Source organism: Megachile rotundata, chromosome 6, assembly GCF_050947335.1.
Source record: "Megachile rotundata isolate GNS110a chromosome 6, iyMegRotu1, whole genome shotgun sequence".
NCBI lineage: Eukaryota > Metazoa > Arthropoda > Insecta > Hymenoptera > Megachilidae > Megachile > Megachile rotundata.
Window position 1 is genome coordinate 9,283,453 of NC_134988.1, and position 27,901 is coordinate 9,311,353.

General features: G+C 33.0%; 1 protein-coding gene and 2 long non-coding RNA genes across 40 annotated transcripts in view; 2 read left to right on the forward strand and 1 right to left on the reverse strand.

Moving 5' to 3' along the window:
* Positions 1-62: 62 nt before the first annotated feature.
* On the forward strand, positions 63-4,170 carry LOC143264580 (uncharacterized). Its single transcript, XR_013038356.1, has 3 exons — positions 63-181; positions 350-396; positions 3,503-4,170. It is a non-coding gene; the product is annotated as an uncharacterized LOC143264580 (long non-coding RNA).
* Positions 4,117-27,901, forward strand: part of slo (calcium-activated potassium channel slo) — a 139,511-nt gene continuing 115,726 nt past the window's right edge. For all 37 annotated transcript variants that reach the window (XM_076532436.1, XM_076532439.1, XM_076532433.1 and 34 more), the window contains exon 1: positions 4,117-4,419. In XM_076532436.1, coding sequence (XP_076388551.1) covers positions 4,117-4,419 — 303 coding nt within the window. The remainder of the gene's footprint in view (positions 4,420-27,901) is intronic.
* Positions 11,671-12,510, reverse strand: LOC143264607 (uncharacterized). Of its 2 annotated transcripts, none has more exons than XR_013038408.1 (2): positions 12,034-12,510; positions 11,671-11,931 (listed from the first exon to the last, which is right to left on the reverse strand). It is a non-coding gene; the product is annotated as an uncharacterized LOC143264607 (long non-coding RNA). The 2 variants fall into 2 exon arrangements; XR_013038407.1 differs by having other exon boundaries at positions 12,007-12,510.

The window sequence follows — 27,901 nt, forward strand, 5'->3', positions numbered from 1 at the left end:
ACTCGCGACCATTAATTAGATATTAGAGAGATATGGCAACTCAGCCACTCTTTCGTGTAAATTACGTATTGCAAACGTTACAGAAGAAAAGTTCAAAAAACGCAATATAACACATATTAGTATGCAGAGTATGATAATTTTATCGAATTATGAAGAAGAAAGGATTGAAACAACTATTGCGGTATTACGTTTATGTTTTATAATTAGTTATATTGTAAAAGAAAAAGAATTCAGTATTGGTATTCTTTTTCAAATAACTGTAATTTGTGTATACATAAATTACATGTATATATTTAATATTGCAGAGGCTTATACTCGTCTGATTTTAATAGTATTGTATAAATTATAGATAGTGCGGTATATAAAGGTACAAGTGCTGTGCTTTCGCGGACATTGGTGAGTACAATAGAGTCTTGTTATATTGCCATGGACGGAATTAGAGTATAAAATGATCAGAATACGCAATATACAAAGAGATGTTACATAATATACATACAATGTTTGACAGTTAACAAATTCAAACTGTTTTCAATTTTTAGTCTTCTAGATTTGTAAAATTATAATTCAAAAATTTATAAATCTATAAAATCGAAACTTACTAATAACAATTTGTGAATTTAAAAATTTTTTAATTCGAGAACTTTCACTTTTAAGTTTGAAAGAGTATAGATTTGAGAATCGAAAGTTTTATAATTAAAATGTTTGAGATCATGCGTTATGGCGGTGATGGGCACATCAATGGTACAAGTTAATGCTTGTGCGACGGTTAGCTCCACCGTGCAATATAAATAGCGGCAATATAACAAGAGTATATCGTAGTTTCTTCAAACATTGTATTTATAATATTGTAATTATTGTAATTGTTTATGAGTTGTAATTTTAATGTAAAATGAAATGTAAAATTGCTAAAATATTTAAACTACTAGGACACAAATTCAAAAATATGAGAACATTGAAGCTCCCTCAAGTGAAGCTTCTAGTTCCGCTCCTGTCTGACAGTCGTGATGTTGTCAAAAGGAAAAATCGATAATTTCAATCTATTATTAAAAAAAAAGCAAAACACCAACAGTACTGGTAACATTTATAAACTGAAGTTCATAATATGAAGACTATAAAATTCGAATCAGATAATTTTTTCCTATAAAAAAGATTTAAGAAACAATTTATATTATTTAGAGTTATATATTATTATTTAACAGTAAACTATATATAACATACTTAAATAATTTAAATTAATATCTTATGACATAATTAACATCTCTTTATTAATTTAATATCATTCTATAAAAATGATTTGATAAAATAGATATTTTAAATAGTTTAGTATATAGAATTCAAACATTCGATAAATAATACTTCGTACAATATGATTAAAAGTAAAGATGAATTTTCTAATTGTTTTCTAAGTGCATTTTAAGCACGATGTAATTACAAATGCAAATTACATCGTAATTTGTAATTTTAAGGGACGCCAGGCCATAGAAAAATGCAAATGTTATGTGCCAAGTCATGTACAGGGTAATCCTAAAAACTAGGACAAGCTATAGTTCTTTTGTAATCGAAGATGGGCAGAAGTGTTCGACAAAAACTTTATACGGTTTAATAAGGTTCACTTTCAAGCAAACTACGTAAACTACGTTTTTATCTTTTTTATTCAGTGCAACTATGGCTCTCTTCTCTTAACATAAATTACATTTTTAAATTTTTATGACGTTCGACAAATTTGTTATTGCAGTTATATATTTTTTATATTATCTAAATTATTTATTTCCCTACATTTACGTTTACTTCAAAACCTAGGAACTTCTAGGCTTTTTTTTCCTAGGGTTTCCCCCATTTTTCCTAGGGGTTCCTAGGTTTCTTCTAGGTTCCCCTAGTTTTTCCTTACTTCTCCAAATTTTAATAGATTTCCCTAGATTTTCCCTAGATACTTCTGAATTTTATTTTCTTTATACTTTCCCTAGATTTTCACTAGGTTCTGTCTCCCTAGGTTTTTCATAAATTTCCCTAGATTTTTTAAAACTCCAGAACATCCCTAGATTTTCTATACATTCTCCACAAATTCCCTAGATTTCACAGGACTTTTCCTCACTTTGGACATATTTTATATTTCCCTAGACTTTATTTAAACTGTCACTAAACATTCTTTGAATCTTTTTATATTCCCCCAGACTTTTTCTAGATGTCTTCAAACTTTCGTGGATTCTAACTAGATATCTTTAAATTGTTCATAGGCTTTCCTAGATTTCCCTAAATATTCTCTGGACATCCCTAAATTTTTCTTAGGGTTTCTCACACTTTGCTAAGACATTAGTTTAGGTTAAGTTTTTAGAAATTTTCCCTAGGGTCTTTCTAGACTTGTACTTTTTCAAACTTCCTTTAAACAGTCCCTAAACTCCTATATATTTTCAACAAGCTTTATCATGTTCCTTCTTCTTTAGTACTTCTTTAAACTTCTTTAATACTTTTTCTATAAAGAACACGAGAATCGAGTTTTAAAAAAGAATATACGTTTCTATTGAGAGTAAAGCCCCACTTCTGACGCTCGTTACTTCGCCTAACGACAGTGTTTCTATCGTCTACGATTCAGTAGCCATAAGCTGTCCCAGTTTTGTAGAGCACCCTGTATATACGAGCCAACAAAAATACAAGGAAATTTCCCTTCGGCAAACTCGGCTCGTTCACGCGTAACGACAATTTCTGTTCGAATAAATCGGCGAGCGTTAAACGACGCAAATACGTATCGGACGAGACGCCAGGAGCGAAAAGTGCCGCAGCAATAATAAGTAGTCGAATCGCAAGTTGATCCAACAAGGGTTAGATCTGTTTTGGCGCAACGTCGGATCGCCCGTAGCGTCCTCTGTCGTTAAGCTCCGCAACGAAAGCTCGAGAGGGGGGGCAGAGGGAACTGGTGGGGGATGAAGTGTAGCGAGGGAGCGTGCGTCTACGTCAGGAAAAGCTCCGAGCTTATTGGTCCCGGTCCATTGTTGCGTATTGATTGCTGCAGAGCAGTGGTATGGTCGTCGGAACACTCGGTCGTCCTCATCGCCGTCGTCGCCGTCGTCGTCGTCGTCGTCGTCGGTGGTACAGTCGAGTAGGTTAAGGAAGCGGGACACACGCGCGTTCAACACGGAATAGTTTTTTTGCCCGGTGCTCGGGGACCGCGTTTCGCCCGCGTACGATCCCATGGATTCCAGTTTGATATTATAACGATATACATATACGTAAAAAAAAAAGAAAGAAAAGAAAGAAAGAAATACAAGTATATATATATATTTATATATACACACATATAATATAATATACAAGGGTGCGCGTGCACACATCTCACACACACACACACATACACGTACACGCACACACACACACATACGCACGGAGCACACAGAACGCATCCTCAGGCGCCCACGCACGTACACGTATATGTATGTATGTGTGCATATAAATATATATACATACATGTATACGTAAACACGCGTACACGTATGTGGATACATCGCAGTGGTGTCAGTGGCTTGTTTTCTTGTTTTCTGATTCTCCCCCTTTCGACATCGGAACTACCCGCAAGATTAGCGGCGGCGGCGGCGGCATCAGCTGCCGCCGAGCGTGTCGAGAGTCCTGCTGATCCTTGCTCGTAAACTTGCTCGGACTCCAGACGAGTCCGGAGAACCCGTCGACGATCCGCACATGACAGTCGGACCTGGTTCATGGACGAGACGGCAAGAGGAAAAGCGGAGTGAGTGAGTGAGGGAAATCGAGGGAAGGAGGTGTCGGGGAGGTTCGCCTCGCTGGGTCTTAGGGGGACAACAGAATTGGTGTGGTAAGGAATTTTTGTTATACTGGTGGGGCTGGGGGGTGGGGGGCTGTGATATGGTGGTGATCGTTGTTGGTGCGTGCGTGAGTTAAACGGGAGAAGGTTCAAGGAGGATTAACGGAAGTTGTTCTGGTGGGAAACGTTTTGGGGTTCGGAGGAGGTGCGTGGAGAGAGTTGCAGCGTGGCGTGCTACGACCCGTGGCAGCACGGAAGTATGAAGCGCATAAAGAGCGCACCGTTGGCCGCTGCTTGTCATAGTCGCCGGTGAATGTGTGACCCGGGGGCAGCAGAGATCCACCGTAATGACGACCGAAGAGGCGACCGAGCAGCCCCCGGTAGACGACTGCCTGAAGGAACGGAAATGGTGGTGCTTCCTACTATCGAGCATCTTCACTTTCCTCGCCGGGCTGCTGATCGTGCTCCTCTGGCGTGCGTTCGCCTTCCTCTGCTGTCGCAAGGAACCCGAGTTCGCTCCAAATGACCCGAAGCAGAAGGAGCAGAAGACGAGCCGCCAGGGCAAGGAGTTCGAGGGGACTTTTATGACCGAAGCCAAGGACTGGGCCGGTGAACTGATTTCTGGACAAACCACCACGGGCCGTATTTTGGTAAGTTACGCTACTAACCTGACTTCAGTCGCTAACTTTTGATAAACAAATTTTGTATACGAAAGTTAAACGCTTTTCACCAACGCGGTCCCTTTCTCGTTACTGCGTCCTTTCGCACAAGTACGAAGGTCACCTTCAGTTTTTCAATGGAATTGTATTCCTGTCGAATTGTTGCTAGGTGTATTACTATCGGGTGTTCTGTTTCAAATTATTGTCGAGGATTTCGGTTAAAATTATTGTCAGGTTCATTTGAAATCATCAGCTACTACATAAATCACTTTTGATGTATTGAATGATACCAAGTTTGAATGAAAAGTATCAGGCATTTCGATATAAAGTTATTGTGAGCTATTGATGGTGGGATATCGAATTAGTTGGTACACCTGATACCTCACGAATTTGAATAAAGTACGAAATTTTGCGTAGAAAAGTATTAAGACTAGGTCAGAAGTTAATAGTTATGTTTGCATAGTAACAATTTTGTTTGTAAGATACGTGTCTCAGAAATCATCAATTTCATAACAGGATTGTATAAGTCTAAATGATGATTTCCTAAAATTAACAATATAGTAGGAAAGAATTAATTTTCATTGATAATTATGAGGTATCGAAATGGTCAACAAAGGAGATGTTCCATGTTGCACTTAGAAACTGATTATGATCTCAATGATTATGAACTCATGCAAAAATCTGTATAGATCCGTAATATCCATTTTTAAATCACTCATGTCATCCGATAATTGCATCATTCTTATAAGATCACTGTCTCATAATACAATTGTCAATGTAAAAAAAATCATAGACGAAGCTAAAACTGTAGAAAACAAAGAATCCACCTTTACCATAATCCACATATCAGAATTCGACAAATCTGGTCTTAGAGTGTCTTCGTTCTATTTCAACATCACCTATTCGTTTATTAAAAATTACATGAACAGGACTTTGAAAAGCGCGTGCAATTTTGTGGATGGTTGCTGTCGGAAGCAAAGTACGAATGGTACATTTGTGGACCGAGGAAGCATTAGAAGTAAATTTGAAAAAATATGCACTACGAGCAGCAGAGAATCCGTATAGGCTTCGAAATCGACATTAGTGAAATGCGAATGTTAAATGCGGCATAGGTCAGCGGATCATTGGACCGTATTTCATTAATGGATCATTGATGGGTCCATATTCCACTTTTCTGTTCAAAGTATTACCAGGTCTGTTGGAAGGTGTCTGATGGGTTTAAGAATGTGGTATCGTGTCTTGCACATGTAGTTAGTACTAGTTATCTAGTTATCTAGATACTATTTATCTAATTAACTAGTACTAGATTGTATGAGATGTTAGGGAACTCCTAAGAAGATTTACTGTTAGATTGAAAATGAAGTACAAAAGTAAATACTGAAGCATCGACTAATCCTTAGGTCGGCAAAATATGGCAGATATTTGAAGATGGTAAAATTTTGTAATGCGAAACCTGAAACTAGAACTAGCAAATTTTGGTGGTTGCTGTGTTAAACAGAATGCTTGATCTGGATTAGACGTGGTAGTAGCGTTGCTTGGTCAGCCCGCCCGCCAGATTAAGCACCGCTCGATTATTTCCTTCGGGAGTGCTAAAAAAGGTTAATCGCGACTGGGATATGCAAGAAATGTTCGCACACGTGTCAACTAAAAGATTGTCGTGTATCGTGCACTCGTCATCAAATTAAAAAAGTATAATCCTTTGCACTCTGAAAGTTTATTTTGTTATTTCAAATGTTTCTTCAGAGTGTGAAGTGTTAATAATAATAAAAATAATTATACTTCAAGCTTAAATTGAAAATTTCCGCACCTCGGTAAGTATTTTAGACACCAACCCTTCTAATACTTTTTCATAAAAAATTTCGTGCTGTATACAAAGTGAAATAGTTATATTAGGTCCCTTGAAAAACTGAAGGTGACCACATTTTGATAATAAAAGAACAAGAAAGGAATTACAGAACCGTGTCTGACTGTAATCTGGAAACAAAGTTCTGTTTGACAGGGTTTTTCGCAGAGAGAGATTTAAGAGTTATTTAAAGTCACGTTACGAGACTCTCCCTGTATTGCAGGCATGTCAAACACGCGGTTCGCCGACAACTTGTCTGTGGATCGACAAAAATGTTAACCAACGTGATTGTTCGGCCTTTGACAACAATCAAAGGATATTTTTAATTAAAATTGCGGGGTGGTAGTTTGATACGAACTCGTTCGGAAACGTTATGTACGTTCTAACGAGGTTTGAACGTATTGATAGCTATAAGTATTGTAGAATTTTTAAGAATTTTAGGAGTATAGTAATTTAGGAAAATCAGGGTGTTCGGAGGGTATTGTGAGGGGATTTAAAATCTTCAAGTTCCAAAGTTGCAAAGTTCCAAAAGTCGAAGTTCCTCTATTTCGAAATTCCAAAATCTCAAAGCTACAAATTAAAAAACTCTGAAGCTTCAAATCCCATAATTCCAAAGTTCCAAATTGTTTAAAAATTCTAAAATTCTAAATTCAAAAATTTTAAAGTCCCAAATCGTTCCAAATTCTAAAATTTCCAAATCCCAAAATTGTAAAGTTCCAATGTTCCAAAGTAAAATAATTCCAGAATCCCAAAGTTTCAAAAATTCCAAAATTCAAAATTTCAGAATTTCCTAAATTCTTTCCTAAATTTCCTAAATTGTGTTTTTCTAAACAACCCTAAAGATCAAAAATAGACAAAGTAAAAAACTTTAAAAATTCAAAATTTCCCAAGTCCCAAACATCCCACCTAAAAAAAATAAAACATTTTCTGTAAACACTACTGACATTGAACATACAAAAGGTTAAAAAACCTTTCTTTTAGCGTCACAGAGAGCAGTAATTTTTTTGCAGCAGGAGTGAACAATAAACAAGTCGAAAAACTACCAAAGAAACATTCTGTACAAGCTGTAAAAGGTTTTATCTCGATTGGTCCAACCGTCGCAGAGTAATCGCTGGACATGCATACAAAAAATACATACTCATCGAATTGTATGCCTCCTCCTCTTTTATCACAATCGGTCAATAAAATCACGGATTGCGGTGAAAAAACTGCTATCCCAAGTCCTACGTATTGGACAAGGTCCATGTCGATTTATAGCGCAAAAATTACTATTTTTTGTTTATGGGGTGAGGGAAGCATACATAACTTCTTTGTGTAAAAAGAAATTGAGTGTGGGGGATGAAGGTTTAACGTGATTTACAATTTTAGTGTTTTTTGGAGCAAGGAAGGTGGAAATTATGGTTTGAATAAAATGGAGAAGAATAAATAAAGGGGAGGAATATAATGTAGCTTAAATAAATGAATAAATAAAAGGGAGGAATGTAATGTGACATAAAGAAATGAATAAAAGGGAGAAATATAAAAATGGAAGAACGTAACATAACCTAAAATATAAATACATTATAATGTAGCTTAAATAAATAGAAAAAGGGAAGAAATACAACAATGAAAGAACGTAACATAACCTAAAATATAAATACTTTATAATGTAGCTTAAATAAATAAATAAAAGGGAAGAAATATAATATAACATAAATAAATGAATAAAGGGGAGAAATACAACAATGGAAGAACGTAACATAACCTAAAATATAAATACTTTATAATGTAGCTTAAATAAATAGATAAAGGGGTGAAATACAATGTAACATAAATAAATAAATAAAGAGAAGAAATACAATATTAGAAGAATTTAACATAACATAAAATATAAATACAATATAATGTAGCTTAAATAAATAAATAAAAGGGAAGAAATATAATATAACATAAATAAATGAATAAGGGGAAGAAATACAACATTAGAAGAATGTAACATAATCTAAAACATAAATACATTATAATTGTAGCTTAAACAAATAAATAAAGGGGAGAAATACAACATTAGAAGAACGTAACATAACCTAAAACATAAATACATTATAATTGTAGCTTAAACAAATAAATAAAGGGGAGAAATACAACATTAGAAGAACGTAACATAACCTAAAACATAAATACATTATAATTGTAGCTTGAACAAATAAATAAAGGGGAGAAATACATTAGAAGAATGTAACATAACCTAAAATATAAATACATTATAATTGTAGCATAAATAAATAAAAAAGGGGATGAATACAGTATAATATAAATGAATAAAGAAAAGAAATGCATTATACATTGAAATACATTATAACAACGTAACATAACCTAAAATATAAGTACATACATGTAAAATAAAATAAAATATGTATAACATAACACAAAATTTAATAAAACATATGTACATATCTACATAAAGTACATACATAAAATACACATGTCCCATAGGTACAAAAAAATATAAAATAATTAAGAATGAAAAAAAAAGAAGTTGATAACGAGTGTTTCAATTTTTCGTACATAACATTGTTATAATCATTTTCAGACTCTTCTGACAAAGTTTTAATTAGAAGAATTTTATACATATACATATTCAGAAGGTACGATAATTTAGATTTCAAGAAATGCAAATGAAAAGTATAATTTTAATACAAAGGATAATTTATACATTTATACCCACAAAGGATTTATAATTTTATGAAGATAATTGATACATTTAACGCAATGGATTTATAATTTTAATACAAAGAATCATTTTGTGGAGGCAATTAATACATTTGACACAAAGGATTTATAATTTTAATACATGGAATGATTTTGTGGAGGCAATTGATATGGTTAATATAAAGGATTTATAATTTTGGTGCAAAGAATGATTTTGTGGAGATAATTAATACGTTTAATATAAAGGATTTATAATTTTGGCGCAAAGAATGATTTTGTAGAGATAATTGATACGTTTAATGTAAAGAATTTATAATTTTAATGCAAATAATAATTTTGTGAAAACAATTGATATAGTTACCACAGAGAATTTGTAATTTTAATGCAAATAATAATTTTGTGAAGATAAATGATACATTTAACACAAAGGATTCATAATTTCAATACAAATAATAATTTTACAAAAACAATTAATGTATTCAACTCAGAGGATTTATAATTTTAATGCAAAGAGTAATTTTGTAAAAATGATACATTTAACACAAAGGATTCATAATTTCAATACAAATAATAATTTTACAAAAACAATTAATGTATTCAACTCAAAGGATTTATAATTTTAATGCAAAGAGTAATTTTGTAAAAATGATACATTTAACCTAAAGAATTTATAATTTCAATACAAATAATAATTTTACAAAAAACAATTGATATATTTAACACAAAGAATGTATAATCTCCATACAAACAATAGCTTCATAAAAATAATTCTCTTATAACTTTACTACAACTAATAATTTTACAAAAATAAAATTAATAAAAACGCTCCATAACTAACAACCCTGCAATAAAAATCCCGCAATCAATAAAACCCCAGTACCAGTAATTCCGGTTAATAAATAATCTTCTAGAATAACTTTTCCAACATCCCAGTATTTTTACAGTTCCCAGGTTTTGTTTTCGAGGTATAAGTAGGTATAATTCAAATTTTGAGAATCGATCCCGTTGTATTGTTTCAGTATCAGATACAACGGTTTCATGGCTACATGTTTACGTACATTATGTCGTTGAAAGTAAACCATCCTTCGTGACGTTCGATATGTCCCTCTATATACAGTATTGTGCTCACATTAGAATAATTAGGCCGCCGATATTCATGCAGATACATACATGTTTTAGTACAATATTTTATTTCACGTTTCACTCTGCTTTTTGTAATAATAAACCTGGCAATGATTCGTCTGATAACTTACTTGCTTTTTATGTTGTCATGAATAAAATTAATATTTAAATATTCTATTTTGCAAACTTTTTATACTGAGTTTTTAATAGTAAGCTGGTTATAATACTGTAGTAAAATTATTTTTATGTACACTGAGTTTATTCAACTATTTTTTAATACTGCAATATTAGTGGAATAGTTTTACTACTGATTTATTATTAATTTTACTACTAGTTGAGTAATAATAATTTTGTAATGAATTCTTTTATTTTCACCATTAATTTAAATATCTTATTCTATTTTTTTTTTAAGTGACAAGAGTGTAATAATATTAACACAAGTATAGCAACAATAATTTGATAATAAAATATTTTATTTTGTCATATTTTAACTCCTGCATCCCCATAAAAATTACAGAATTAATAATACAAAATTTTTAAGTTTAAAATTGCCAAGTTTAGAAAATTTTAATTTCAAAATTTATTTCAAAATTAATTTGAATGTTCAAAATTTTCGAAGTAAAAAATTTGGGAATGTAGGATTATTGTAGATTTAAAATATTGAAACGTTTAAACTAAGAAACTGACCAGTGAGTGAGTCACGTTCTGACACAATCGTCGCAGTGAAAAAAGACGTACATAGTGAGACACGCTGAAAGAAATCGCGTTAAACGCTGCAGTGAAAATTGCCATGCATAGAGAGACACGCTATTACTGTAATTTAATCAGGATACTATTATTCCATTTTTTAGTTGCAATTTCCCACTTGCTACTTTCTTTAAATAATATAATATTAAAGCTAGTTAAAGCTAGTTTTCACTGTTCCTTTAATTATTCTATTATATTAAATTATTAGTTTCCGCCATGATCGTGATGGATAAAAAGTAAATTTAATACTTAGACTTTTTATTTATTATTACTTAATACTAGGTTGCAGAGGTTAGATTTGTTGATTAAATTTTAAATTAATTTTCACAGCTGATACAAATCAGGAGGACTATAAAAAGATTATAATTAATAAGCTTGTGTTATAAATCTTCACATTATTATTAAAATTGATTATATTATCTTTAAACATACTTTTATCAAAAGAGATTATCTCAGTGAAATATAATATTCTTATATAAATTCTTAATTATACTATTTCCTTAGTATACAAGATGGCGTCGATCCTAACCTATAAAACAATATCGATCTCGTAAAAATTATATAGCAAATAATATTGAAAAACTGTGAATTTGTAACACCTGTAAATTTTCCACTATAACCAGTTAACTGTGTTCAACATATAAAACTTTATTTCGATGCCCTAAACGTGTACACCTCTCATTTAAAATATCACATTCACCATAAAACCTCGAAATTTCAATAAGAAGTAATAAAATTGTCATTCGATGATACGTTTCCTCTACATTACCAATAAAACTGCTATCGGCAGTTGTACTTATAAAAAAAATTTATTTTATGAACACAACTGTATCTTGTACATGTATTTTATAAAAAAGAGTTTATTTTATAAATACAACTGTATTTTGTACATGTATTTTATGGAGAAAAATTTATTTCATAAATACAACCGTATTTTGTGTACGTATTTTATGAAAAAAGTTTAATTATTCTCTGTGGAATATCGGATATTTCACGTACAGTAACTTTTTACAACCTGAATTGATTATTTTTTCCAATGCGTCCGATAAGGAGCCACGATACTGGTGCATGACCTGCGAAGTGCCATTTTGTACAGCGCCTCGCTAGAAAAAATACCACGCATCAACCGAATTTCTTCAAATTATTTTACTTCTTCAATTCTTTTACACGAATTTTACCCTCGACAATTTTCAAGCTTCAACAACCTTTTCAACAACGAGTCGTTAATTTTCCATCGAACGAAAATCCTTCCTCGTTTTGCTTTTTTCGTACAATTTGTAACAGTGTTTACTTTACGTTTGACGCGTATACTGCTTGATTTTAATTCCGCATCCCATGATGGATTTTCGAAACTGAATTCCGCAGTTAACCGGTTAACTGTAGCTCGATTATTAATCGAAAGTGATTTACCGGAGCACTATTTTGAAAACTAATGGGTCAATTTGTATCGGGCGTGTGATTGATCCGCGGCCGAGTAGGAATTTGGAGTAGGTTGGAAACTGTATGAAAAGGTAAAAAATTATGGCACCTATATGCCTGGCACATCTATACACCTTATACACGTCTATCTATCTACCTACGCGATACCATGTACAGAAAGTGAGTTCTCGACACCAGTTAGCACGAGTATCGTAGCAAGTGACCTAGTTTTTGTTCGTGGAACCAGTACGTCGTTGACTGAAGTAGAGGGGTAGTTTCTACGCAGTGCGTGTTCCATCCTGAGGGGCGTGTTTCCAGCTTTCCTCTTTCTCCAAGGCTATCGAATTCAATATTTCTTTCTTTTTTTCAACGAATATTAGACGGGGTATAGCATATTACGAATACCTACCACTTTCATTAAGACGACTAGAAAATTATGTCGAATCGCGTATTTCGAATACCTACCGGTTTCATTAAGACGAATACAAAATTACGCTGAAGGATAAACACGAATAGTGCATATTATGGTGTTGGGATATATGACCGTGAATCTGGCTTGTATCTCCAAGAGCTAACCTTATTAATTTCTGGGACTGCAGGGGTGAAATCGTAGCGGGAAAAATATACTTGTATTATGTAAATGAAATAAAATTTTATTATTTCGAATAGCGTGTTATAGTTATATTTTGATCGTCTATTGGTTTTATTGAGATGAATACAAAGTTACACTGAAGGATATAGACGGATAGTGCATATTATGGGGGTGTCCGGATATATGGCCGCGTATGTGGTTTATATATTCATGAGCTATTCTTACTAATTTCTGGAACTGTCTAGGGAACTCTTGATATTAGGGAAATGTAGATTTTATGTTATTCTAATTCTAGGGAAATCTTGATTCTGGAAAAAGTTAAATCTTTAGAAATCTTAATCCTAGGGAAACTTTAATTCTTGAGATGAATTTACAGAAATTTTATTCCAAGGGAAAACTAGATTTAGGAAAGTGCAAATTCTAAGGAAATTATGATCCTAGGGAAAGTTAAATTTAGACAAATGTTAATCTTAGGGAAACTTTAAACTTTGAGATGGATTCACTGAAATTTTATTCCTAGGGAAAACTAGATTTAGAAAAGTCCAAATTCTAGGGAAATTATGATTCTAGGGAAAGTTAAATTTGGAGAAATGTTAATCCTAGGGAAATTTTACCCATTGAGTTGGATTTAGAGGAATTGTATTCCTAGGGAAAACTAGATTTAGAAAAGTCCAAATTCTAGGGAAATCTTGACTTATAAAAATTTTAATTCTAGAGAAACATAAATCTGAAGATACATAAACCTTTTTAAGTGTGAACTATAATTTTTTTAAAATTTATATCTGGTAGTTAGTAAAACGTATTATAAGTGTTTGTAAAAGTTGTCTATATGAATTTACACATCTTGAACAACATAAAAGATAACAAATCGATGCTCACATTCGTGATCGTACGAATGCTGTCAGCGATATCATCATATGAAATATTCTAGATTAAATTAAGTAAGGTGGTAGCACATAAGGTTTTCTGTAACCCGATAAGACTTAATGCGAGAAGTAAGGCACATGTCACCTAGTTTAGAGAATCATATGGTAGTAGTTCGTTCAAGCAGTAGCAAGTTGCAGTTAGATTAGATTAGAGAGAAACCTACACCGTTGTCATTGTAAGACACGTGGTCATTACATAAACAGTTATTTTTCTTTTTTTTTTCCTCTCTTCGTTTATTCACAGTGACAATAAAAATTATTAACGTTGACGATGTTTAATTGCACTGTTGGTCGAAGCAATTTTATCCTATTTTGAATGATTGGAACAATTGGAAATGTCTAGTGTCTGTTTGACACGGAATAAGATCACGTTTATGTAAGTGTATCGTGTTTCACGTTTGTTAGGAATTTTACTCCGTTTTTTAAATACTACTTCAATTAGATAATGCGCTATATTTTTTAAATATTTAAAAAAATATATACTATTATTTATTTTTAAATACTTGTTAAACTGTATTGTCCATGTATTTAAATATTTTTCAAGCTATATAATATTTTATAACTTTAAACAGTTTTTAAATTATGTGCTGTACTATATTTTTCCAATACTTCATTTTAATGACGTTTACCCTCACTTCTTTTAATTTCATGTATTTCGATGATAAATTATTTTAACACTGTTTTACACTTCTAGTTATTATTCAATAATCTGATTTTTTAATGAATGAAATTAAACAATATTATATCAAAAGTCATATTTTGTATCATAGAAATTCTGACGTAATTTGAAACACGCTACAAAACAGCACTTATCCTATACCAATTTGAAGCTTAAGGTCTCAGAAATATTTTTATTAATAACCCTATTAATATTTTTAACATAAAATGGTTGATTCGATAAATAATGCATCACTTACGTTAACACTGTTCATCAAATAATAATAATATTATGCTATATTCCACTGACAACCAGTGGGTTTATACTCAAAATATTGATGAAACGTTTATGTAGTCGTCTTCATTAAACTGGAAGCTTCAAATTGACGTGTCATAAGCGGTATTTTTAGACACTTTTATGTCACGGAATCGGATCTTTCCACGTTTCGAAATCAACTACCTGATATGTAACAGCTTTTCATTACTTGCTATGAATGACAACTATTCATTTCTTTATAACATTATCGATGAAACGTTTACGCGGTTATTTTTGTCGGAATTCAAGCTTTAAATTGATATATATCAAGTACCATTTTGCCACACCCTTCTGTTATAAGATCGTGCCAAACATTAGTCACCTAATAGAGTACGTGAGTATAGGTAGTAACTGATTCATTGAGTTGAGGCCGACGGACAGCCATTTTATGTTACGAATATTGATAAAACGTTTATGTAGCTCTTTTTATTATACTTCAAGCTTTAAATTTATGTGTCATAAGTATCATTTCGAGATACTTTTATGTCATGAAATCAAGTGTGATTTTATACGTTTCAGGATCGGTCATTGTTTGCTATAATTAGCAGCCAATCATTTTGTATTAAGAAAATGTATGAATTGTGTGTGCAGTCATTTTTGTTACGTTTTAAGCTTTAAATTGATATACAACAAGTGCCACTTTGTGATACTTTCTATAATAAAATCTTGTAAAGTATTAGCTACTTAGTAGAATACTTTCTACAGTAATCGATTGCTCTTGAGGCCGATAGGTAACCATGTTGTACTAAACATATCGCTAAAACGTTTATATGGTCATTTTTATTATACTTTAAGCTTTACATTGATGTGCTATACGTGGTATTCTGTGATGCTTTTATGTCACGAAATTTCGTTAGACTTTTATACTTCAAAATTGTTCATTATTTGTTAGAATTAATAACCATTCGTGTTACATTAAAAAACTTAATGAATCCTTTACGTAGTTATGTTTGACAGATTTATAGCTACAAATTGATATATCACAACTGATATTTTGTGATATTTTTATGTCATGAAATAAGACTTTTAATAAAATTGGCTATTTAATTAGGAATGTTAGTATAAATATTATAGTGCCAACTCAATATAAAACGAACAGAAATTCATTTCAAGTTGCGAATATTCCAATAGAAACAACGCTATGCAAATTTATTGCAATTATTGTGCAAGCACACGGCATGGTTTCACGATCACACTATTCAGATTTCAAAATGGCCGTCACGTACTCTGGATATAAATATCATATAAACGTATAGAGAATAATAGAGAACCAAATTTGCAAAGAGACCAATAAATATTGGACAGTTCGAATAATTCAAAACCCACTCTGTTAAAACGTGGCCAGGTTCATAAAAATTTAATTAAAAACCTCGTTAAAAGCACGCGAGCTGATTCTGCCGTTAATTAATCGTAACACGGTAGCAATTGATTATTAAAAACAATTTCCATCACTAAATAATTTTTTTCATAAACTTAAATTATTAAACCAACCCGCAAATTTTTCATAAAAAAGACGATTCTTTATTTTTTACAGAAAAATGATAAAATCTGATAATATTTCTCTTAAAATTTCTCTGGCAGTATCTTTCATTCTTATGTGATATTCCAGAAGGAAAATACAATAGCATAACAATAAGAAGTCTAAAAATAAACGAAACTCATAATTTTAACTGGCTGTCCAGAATTTTGGGTTAAAACTGTCCCGGCGTAAGCTAAACCGGACAAAAGCGAAGCATCCTAAACACATCTACGTAATTTATTTGCCTTCCAACGTATCACGTTGTTTCAAGAGAACGCTCTGATGCTCGTTGTTCTCTAACAACGACGAGTGACTGTTGTCCTCAGGCATTAGGGCAGTTAGAATTGCCCTAAAGCAAAGGCACAAGGCAGCCTTTCGTCGCAGTGATGTCAGAAGCTATTAAGAGGAGTAGGGAGCAGTCTACCCACTTCTCGTTTTCTTTCCTGCTCGTTCAATGTTAGATCGCTTTCATAACGCGCTAAAAGCAGCACGTGGTCACTGTTCTCTCATTGGAACCCCCACTATGCGCCCGCTGCCCTGAGATGCGTGATTCAGCTGCCCTTGGCTCACGATCAAATACCTGCCCTGCTGGCATTGAGTTGCACGTCCCTACGTTACAACACCAATATTCCCTAAACTACACTTACTTCATATAAAAAAATTAATCAAAATTTTAGAATAAATTGTTTCATACAAACCATACTTTCATAGATTTTATATAATTTGCCCTTGAAGATCATAATCATGCACCTCTCAAAGAATTTCTCACCTGTTAAATAAATTATCATACATTTTTATGAAACATTGTAAGAATTGTACCATATAGAAAGGCAACGTTGAATTAAAAAAATTGAAGCTTCCCTGAAATAACTTCTTTGAGACAACTAACCTAACCTAACACCACGAAAATGACATAGTAAGCTAACATACTTGTATATTTTGATTCAACCTCTTCTTTTATATTTTTGAAACCTCAACCAGGTTAACAAGAAACCCCGTTGGAAATAAAAGTACGAAACAATACAAACGTTAATAATAAAATATCAGATGAAAAATCTGGCAGTAAAATGGCGTTAGTAGAAGGATACAATTTGTTGAAAATGAAAAAGCTCGGTGTCTGGTGCAGACACAAGTTCCACGACATTTTAGCTCCTTTCGAGTTGGATATAAGTGAGCTTCTATATTCTGAACGAGCAGCAAGGCATCAATGCGAATGCAAATAAACTACGGTTTCCAAGGCACTCCCACTCCCTTCAATTGCATTCAATGCAAGGACCTCAGTCGTGGTAAATGAGACGCGTATATAATCGTGCACACATAGGAGTGTATTATGTGCACACCGGTTTTGTCTCTGCGATACCATTATGGCGGCATTTCCATTTATGACGGTCCTACGAAGCAGGCCGACCGAGTCTATCTTGTGGCGCTATACGTCGAACCCACTTTCGAAAAAAGCTCCTTCGCGTGCAGATATACAACGTCGCGGTTCTCTTGCTACAGAAAATCTCGCGAACAAACGATTTCATCCTTCTCGCGACGAGAAAAAGATAAAGTGCCTGCACTGGAGACTCGCGTGCTCGTTCGAGCACGAAGCACCCGTTCGAAACTTATTGAACGCATGAAATGATCCTTCAATATTTTCCTAACCTATTGCATACAAAGGAGGGGTCGTTCACGGATCGTGATGTATCGTTTTCTTTTTTTTATGTTTGCTGGAGGGTGGAAATGTGATAGGGTGGTTTTTAGGGGTGTTGTTGTTAGGGGTGAAATTTGGGAATTTAGGGATTTTGGGAACTCTAGGAATTTTGGGAATTTGGGGATTTTCGTGATTTTAGGAAGTTGGAGATTCGAGAATTTGGAATATGGGGAATTTCGGAATTTCGGGATTTTGGGGAATTTGGGGATTAGGGGTTTTGGGAATTCGGGAGATCGGAATTTGGGGAACTTGGGGATTTGGGAATTTTGGGATTTGAGAGTTTGGGGAATTTGAGAATTTTGGGATTTGGGGATGGGAGATTTGAGAGTTTGGAATTTGGGGAATTTGGGGATTCGAGAGTTTGGGGAATTTGGGAATTTGGGGATTTGAGAGTTTGGAATTTGGGGAATCTGGAAATTTGGGAATTTGGGGGTTCAAGTGTATGGAATTTGGGGATATGGGAATTCGAGAGTTTGGAATTTGGGGAATTTGGGGATTCGAGAGTTTGGGGAATTTGGGAATTTGAGAGTTTGGGGAATTTGGGAATTTGAGAGTTTGGAATTTGGGGAATTTGGAAATTTGGGAATTTGGGGTTCAAGAGTTTGGAATTTGGAGATTTGGGAATTCGAGAGTTTGGAATTTGGGGAATTTGGGGATTCGAGAGTTTGGGGAATTTGGGAATTTGGGGATTTGAGAGCTTGGAATTTGGGGAATTTGGAAATTTGGGAATTTGGGGGTTCAAAAGTTTGGAATTTGGAGATTTGGGAATTCGAGAGTTTGGAATTTGGGGAACTTGGGGATTCGAGAGTTTGGAATTTGGGGATTTGGGGATTCGAGAGTTTGAAATTTGGAGAATTTGGGGAATTTGGGGATTTTGGGAACCTGGTGATTCTGGGAATTTGAAAATTTAGGGAGTTTGAGATGTTGTGAATTTGGGTCCTCAGGAAATTTGGGGATTTTGGAATTTGATGATTTGGGATATTTGCAGATTTGAGACTTTATGTACTTAAGAATTAGGGACTTTTGAGAATTTTACTAATTTTCGTATTTGGGAATATAATTAAAGTGTCTTAAAAAGTACATTTGAAAAAAAAAGCACTGATCGTTCCGTCATCTGTCAACTTCCATAATTTACCTCTTTCGTACTCCATAAACGCAGTAACAGTTAAAAATATACGTTTCGGAAGATTGACTGTGTCAAGCTTGTTGCTTTCAAGCATGTAGAGTCATCGAACTCGAGGCGAGTTTATTTTTATTCGAAAATATTTATAATGAAGGAAGAGTGCGTGGGGAGATCGCGGAGGAAGAGAAAGTTTATAGCTTTGTAGAAAATGGCCGCGAAAATTTTTGCGACATGATATGAATCATTGGTTCCTGAAAGGCGCAGTTACTTCATTTCTTTCGTTACTGATCGAAATATCTGTTTAATAAAACAAGGGTTGAGTCAGGTTAGGTTAAAGTTAGATTAAAGTTAGATTAAAGTTAGGTTTGGTTAAAGTTAGATTAAACGTTAGATTCTTCTGCTTTGTATAAGTTAATAGGGTTAGGTTAAGATTAAATGAATTACTTATTTTTGTTTTGTACGAAGTAACAATATAAGTCAAACTTGGATTAGGTCAAAAAACTATGTTATACAAACTGATAAAATTAGGTTACGTTAAGGTTAGATCACTGAAATGATTTGTTCTATTTAGTACAAATAATAGGATTAGATTAGGTTAGGTTTAAGTATATCTGTCAGAATTAGATGAATTGTTAGTTACCTTTGTTCTAGTAAAATTTGTTTCAATCAGTAGTTAATAAGGTTATGTTAAGATTAGATCAATAAAAGTATCTCTTTCTTCTCTGTAAAGCAGTACTGTTAGGTTAGGTCAGTATTACAGCAATCAACCCTTAGATGTCTATATTTTATATGTATAGAGTAATTGTATTACGCTAGATTAGGATTAGGTTACCCAGCTGTTACATGTATCTCTCCGTATGAAGTAATAAGGTTAGATTCGATTAAGCAGATAATAAAGCCGTTGCATATCTCTGTTTCGTGTAAAGAGATAAGGTTATGCTATATTAAGGTTAGGTTAATAAAATTTCCTCTACAGTACGTTTACCTTATTTTTCTTTAATAAACTTTTTGTACAAAGTGACAAGATCTGATTATGTTAAGGTTAAGTCCATTAAACAGTCTTTGCTCTTACATTTTATGCAACAAAGCATCTTTTGTGTTAAACAATGAGGTTAGGTCACGTTTAAATTGCAAATAACAGTCGCTTACCAGTATGGTATGTTCACCATATTTCTTTAGAATAAATATCTTCATTTTACATAAACTGCAGGATCAAACTACATCAAGTTGAGGTTAGGTTAAACAGATAGTCGTTGATCCTCATTTTTCCCTGATCAAAACATCTTTTGTATTAAACATTGAGGTTAGGATACGTAACATTTAAATTTCAAACAGCAATTTGTTATCAATGAAGTATATTTGCAATACTTCCTTTAAATAAGTATCTTCATTTTACATAAACTGCAGGATCAAACTACCTCAAGTTGAGGTTAGGTCAAACAGATAGTTGTTGATCCTCATTTTTCTCTGATCAAAACATCTTTTATATTAAACATTGAGGTTAGGGTACGTCACGTTTAAATTTCAAACAGCAATTTGTTATCAATGAAGTATATTTACAATACTTCCTTTAAATAAGTATCTTCATTTTACATAAACTGCAGGATCAAACTACATCAAGTTGAGGTTAGGTCAAACAGATAGTTGTCGATCCTCATTTTTCCCTGATCAAAACATCTTTTGTATTAAACATTGAGGTTAGGGTACGTCATGTTTAAATTTCAAACAGCAATTTGTTATCAATGAAGTATATTTACAATACTTCCTTTAAATAAGTATCTTCATTTTACATAAACTGCAGGATCAAACTACATCAAGTTAAGGTTAGGTTAAGTAGGTAGTCGTTGATCCTCATTTTTCCCTGATCAAAACATCTTTTATATTAAACATTGAGGTTAGGATACGTAACATTTAAATTTCAAACAGCAATTTGTTATCAATGAAGTATATTTACCATATTTTCTAAGTATCTTCATTTCACATAAACATCAAGTTAAGGTTAGGTTAAGTCAACTGTTTATCCTCATCCACCCTTTTCCTTCGGAATTAAACGATAAGGTCAAGACATTTTATCTAAATTGCAAATAGCAGTTTACCGACGATATTCAGCAGACTTCCCTCGGATAAAAATATTTTCCTGACAAATTGATAAGATTTCCTTGTCAATGTACCGTAATTGGTACGTTTAACCTTTATCCGGCGTCCAAGTAAGTAACCTCGGTGACCGACCTACATCTCGAAATCAATCTCCGTTCGTATCTATCCGTCGTCTGTATTTTTTGTTTAATGTCCCGTATCGATTCCGATCCGTCTCATTCTTTATTTAATTCGTTCGCATCTTCCAGCGGAGAGCACGGAGAGTTTTTAGAACCGTTGGCGAGGCTTGTGTACCGTCCGTTCTCGAGATATCCTGTAAGCCGAGCCTTAGAAATCTTTAATAAGTTTCGATGTTGCCGTGCGAATGTGTCGAGTGACCTCTGACTCGAGGAATATTTCACGTGTCCCATTTTTCTCTGTCGACGTGTTTCGACGTTCATAAGTTCCTCGTAAAATGTGTTTGCTGCATTGCGTTTCGAATTATTATTGAACATGCAAAATCGATTACGTCGATGCGGTGGTCTTCTTTTCATCTTCAGGGAATTTCGAAAACTACGATAGACATTTAGAAAGGTTATTTTATCGATTAAGAGTGAATAATTTAGGTTATTGATTTGGGGATTAATTATTTAAGGAATACAATGGTACGAGCAGTTATTGTAAATTGAGCATTCAAATTTCCCGCGCTAATATTTTATAGCTATCCTTCAGGACGCCATTTTCTATGGAGAAACTTATCTATACAAGATGGCGGCGACTCATTTGCATAACTCGGAAATTCTGAAATTTATGTATATACAAGCTGGAAATTTGAAAAATTTAAATTTTAAAATATAAATTTTGCTGTTCTATAATTTTTAAGACTTTAATAATCTTTTCAATACATTCCTAACGCGTTTCGAGTTCTTAATTTTGTATCGAATAAATGTGTAAACCCTCCACTTTGCTTTAAGTTCTTCGTGAAATTTACAATAGAAAATATTTTTCAATTTTAATTAAAGAATTTTATTATAAAATTGTGTAGTTAACTTGTCAATAATAATTATCAGTATATATATTATTTTAGTATACATTACAATTCTCTGTATAAATATACGAGTCCGCCATATTGCTCGAAATACGCGGGAAATTCAAACGGTTCACTGGAACGCGCAGCGAAAGGACGCGAAATGAGAGAAAAGTAGAAGTCGAGTCAGGAAGTTTGGGGTCGTATTTGGTAGAAAAGTCTTTAGTGGCAGATTGGCAAGATGCCAGTATCAGTTTCAAAGAATGTAACAGATTAGTCACGACGCCGGTGGTGGAGGAGACAATCGTTTGGATGCTGGTCAGGTCTGGGTCTGGTTCGACCTGGTCGAACTATAAAATGTTAGATACCGGGAGTCTAACCCTCACCCTTCTTCGTTCGACTGACACGGTTTTTCAGTATGGTACAGTGTGCCAAGGCCTATTAGTGATAATCTAGTTTCACCGTTATAGTTCCGAATGAAGACGAGTGTAACGCCGATAGATCGACTTCCTTTATTGCCGGTTTCCTACCTAACGACTATCGAGACGGCACTTTATTTGCATTCGTGTGAATATTGTTTACGTAATTAGTTTAGTCTGCTCGATGTCTGTGGAAATTAACGGAAACGGGTACGATGCGAGGTCAGCCAAACGAGGTTAAACTTTTTGCCAACATCTTCGTGATGCTGTTAAGAATTTTCTCGGGATATTGTGCCGTGTATCGTTTTAGATTTATACGGTTTATTTGTTTGCGCTGAAGTTGTTTCGATAGGTTATCAAAAATGAATTAGGGGATGCTGTCTCTTATATTGCCGAATGGAGTATTGTTTGAAATAGTACGCTGTTTTTAAGTTACAGTGTATATCTCTTGTTATATTGCCGAATGGAACATTATTTAAAATAGTACACTGGTTTTGAGTTGCAGTATATGTCCCTTGTTATATTGCAGAATGGAGCATTGTTTAAAATAGTACACTGTTCTTAAGTTGCAGTGTATAAGTCTCTTGTTACATTGCAGAATGAAGCATTGTTTAAAATAGTACACTGTTTTTGAGTTGCAGTGTATAAGTCTCTTGTTATATTGCAGAATGAAGCATTGTTTAAAATAGTACACTGTTTTTGAGTTGCACTGTATAAGTCTCTTGTTATATTGCAGAATGAAGCATTGTTTAAAATAGTACACTATTTTTAAGTTGCAGTGTATAAGTCTCTTGTTACATTGCAGAATGAAGCATTGTTTAAAATAGTATACTATTTGTAAGTTGTAATATAAAAGTCTCTCGTTATATTGCCAAACATGACAATTTCAAAATGAGTTCAGTGTATAAGTTTGCAAAATTTAAGAAATTAAACGATTTAAATTTTTAAATGGGTGAAAGTTTGATAGTTTGAAAACATGTAGATTTATATGTAAATTGATAGATTAAAAAATTTAAAAGATCTTGAATTTTCGTGCTGACTTTGAGGATATAAAACTTAAAAATTTGTAAATTTGCAAATTTGTAAAATTGTAAAATTTAAAATTTGTAAATCTGTATATAAGAGAATTTCATAACTGAATTAAGTACTTGTATATTAAATACAAATTGTGTGTGATACAAATAGATTTATTATGGGGTTCTTATGTACATCTGTTTACATACTCTTCTTATACCTTTTTTCTGAATATACGCTTTTGAAGTGATATCCGTTAAATTATTATTAAGCATAGTATCTATTATGTTTACTATTAAGCTTGAACACAATTCTGAAATCTAAATAGTAAATTTCCTGCCTACTAAGAAATTTAAAGAAAGTAAGTAAAAACATACAAATATAAATATATTACCCTTAACCAATAATTATTAAAATAAAATACCACGTAATTGCTAATTCATAATAATTGCGAACCGCTAAATTGCTAATAATTAATTATCATAAATTACAGTAATTTAACATAATTTATTGCCATAAATTATTATATACCAACAACCAAATGTGCAACCATTAATTATCACAAGTGAAACATTAATGTCCTTACGCTGTTTATTTCGATTTAAAATTATTGTCCATAAAGTTTCAACAAATAATTCCACCAAAAAACAGTACAAAAAGCTACATCAAAAAAGTTATCAGAGTACAAAATATTTCGAAAACAATTCAAACGCTTGAAAAAAAAAAATAAAAAAATAGACGAACACTATGCATGACAAAGCAAGATTCTTCAGACCATAAAAAAAGCTTCGCGAAGCTAATGGTTGATCACATGAAACTCCCACGTTATTTAACGTGTTGCAATACTTGACCTAAATCGTTTGCAACCACCAGTATAGGAATATAGGGACAAAGACAAAGGCTGCGAGAATATAAAACAAAACCGGAGAGTCCAAGCAGAGGAAGAGCTAGAATTAAAGTGGAAGCGATCATCGACATCATGTTTGTAGTAGATATCACTTCCGCAAAGAGTGTTATCACACTTGGTTCTTTGCGTTTATTTCCTGCCTCCGCCGCTGCAGTAGTGTTGTTTTATAATTGTGAACGACCAACAGACTTTTCTAAAGGAGTATCATTCATATTTATCCGATATTTATATTTATTTAAATTATTTCACCGTTGAATATCGATTGACTTTGATGCAATAAAACTAACGCGATACGATGACATAAAAGTATTTTAAAATTATACGTATGGCATATCAATTTCGAGCTTACGGTCCTGGGAAAATGAATATGTAATCTCTTATCAATATTTATAATGCTGAATGGCGGATACGTAATTACAATAAATATTGGACGATTATCGGTTATTCGAGGAATGTATTAGGTTGTTGATTCTATGAAACTGTAGTTTAAAGCTTGAAATATGATAAAAGTAATTACATAAATAATTGGACAATTTTTAATTGTTAAATTGTCGTAATTTGAACAATTACCGATTTGGAACGTAAAGGTTCATAATTGATTTCATGACATAAAAGTATTGAAAATTGCCACTTGTAATACGTCAATTTAAAGCTTGAAGCTTAATAAAAAAGGCTACGTAAACGTTTTATCGATATTCTTTATACAAAATGGCTGATTAACGGCCTCAAGAGTGTTCGATCGGTCACTGTATACGAGAGATATCTTATTACGAAGCTAACGTTCGATTTTATGACAGAAAAATGCCAAAATAATACTTGTTGTGTACCAATTTAAAGCTTGAAATATAACAAAAATAAATACACAAGCGTTTTACACGTTTTCTTAATAAAAAGTCATCAGAGCGAGCAACGATCGATTTCGAAACGCACAAAGTCTCTCTCGATTTCATGACATAAAAGTATCGAAAACTGCCACTTGTAATACGTCAAATTAAAGCTTGAAGCTTAATAAAAAGGGCTACGTAAACGTTTTATCGATATTCTTTATACAAAATGGCTGATTAACGGCCTCAAGAGTGTTCGATCGGTCACTGTACACAAGAGATATCTTATTACGAAGCTAACGTTCGTTTTTATGATAGAAAGATGCCAAACTAATGCTTGTTGTATATCAATTTAAAGTTTGAAATATAACAAAACTAAATACACAAGCGTTTTACACATTTTTTTAATAAAAAGTCATCAGAGGAAAAAACGATCGATTTTGAAACGCACAAAGTCTCTCTCGATTTCATGACATAAAAGTATCGAAAACTGCCACTTGTAATACGTCAATTTAAAGCTTGAAGCTTAATAAAAAAGGCTACGTAAACGTTTTATCGATATTCTTTATACAAAATGGCTTGTTATCGGCCTCACGAGCGATCGGTATACAAGAGCTACCCTATTAGGTGGTTAATGTTTGATACGACTTCATGACAGAAAGACGTCTCAAAACGACACTTGTTGAGTACCAATTTAAAGCTTGAAGTCTGACAAAAAATACACAAACGTTTCATAACAAATTTTAATAGGAAACTTTCACTTATAACAAATAATGTAAACTTTCAATATACAAAAATGGTAAAAAGGTAGATCTTCACGTTCACATAAAATCTCGTGTTTCATGTTGCATCAAAAAGTATTTTAACAAGAAAATAATTATTTTAAAAAGAAAGATTTGTTGATAAATCGTTTTCACTCAAAAAAAGTCACATAAGATTCACCATGGTTAAAAATTGAGTTAACTTGCCTTTAAGAACTTTTAATCACTATGAAACAATGTTTCACATTCAACCACGCACTGTCAACTGACGGCCAGATATTAATTTTTTGTTTACAACGAAATAATTTACATGGTCACTTTTGCTATTCATTTATCGCAGCGTTTAATAGAAAGCGATGTTCCATATTCGTCACAGTTACTATACACCGTAGCGAAAAGGTGAAGGGTAAATAAGGAAAGATTGAAGAAAGATCCTCACCTTAATATACATTCGTTTTCTTGAATAAATGCATTGGCTGGTAACAGAGCGTCCCAAATTAAAACGCACTAAGTGGCAGAAAGTAGGAGAACGAGCCCGTTGCCAGGCAAGAAGTTTTACATCCCGAGATGGCATAGCCCCAAGTTTCCATCGTTTCGCGCCAACGCCACATTCGACCGAGTTTTCCACGACCAACTATTTATAGGGATAAACGTGAAATTAAACACTGAAAATCTATCGACGACGAAACGACAATCGCGTGCCAAAACAGACACTAAACCTTTATATTAATATCTTATATTCGATTTTGGCTATCGCGCGCCGCAATCATCCCCATATGATTATTATGGACTTCCAAAATTTATATTACAACGTTTCCGTTTATATACTACTATTTTTATTTACTATTTTACCTTACTATTACTATTACTTTACTTTTACCTGTTTGACAACTCGAGATCTGAATGGGTAATATTACGTTCAGTAGGGTGAACGTCTATACATTTGTTAGTTTGCGATCGAACGTGTTAAAAGTGTAAAGTAGCACTTATACGAAGCTATATAAGCTAACAGTACTTATATGACACTAATATGAAGCTTGAAGTTCGCTTAAAATGATTATGTACTCAATATTTTTGAAGTAGGTGGAGGACCATGATTTAGTGCTATTCTAGTGATAACCTTACTGTTATGTTGACTACCAGCTGTTTATATTGCAAATATTGATGAAACGTTTACACAGTAAATTTTAAGCTTCAAACGAATACGCCATAAACGTGAATTTATGGTGCGTTTGTGTCACTAAGTCAAATCTGGCTTTATGGGTTCCAAAGTTGGTTGTTTATTGTAACTAGCACTTTGTGTTAACAAATAATAGGAAAGCGCTTATGTAGTCATTTTGAGGAAGCTTCAAGCTTTAATTTGATGTATTATAAGTGCCATTTTGAAATACTTTTATGTTATGAATTTGTGTATGACTTTTATTGTTTTGAAATCAATTAATTGATTTATACAGTGTTACACTGTTTGTTATAATTGACTGTCCGCCATTTTGTATTGATATTACCCATGACACCTTTATGTAGGCATTTTGAGGAAGCTTCAAGCTTTAATTTGATGTATTACGAGCGCCATTTTGAAATACTTTTATGTCATGAATTTGTGTCTGACATTCATTGTTTTGAAATTAATTAATTGATTTATACGGCGTTACGCTGTTTGTTACAATTGACTGTCCGCCATTTTTTATTGATATTACCCATGACACCTTTATGTAGGCATTTTGAGGAAGCTTCAAGCTTTAATTTGATGTATTACGAGCACCATTTTGAAACACTTTTATGTCATGAATTTGTATC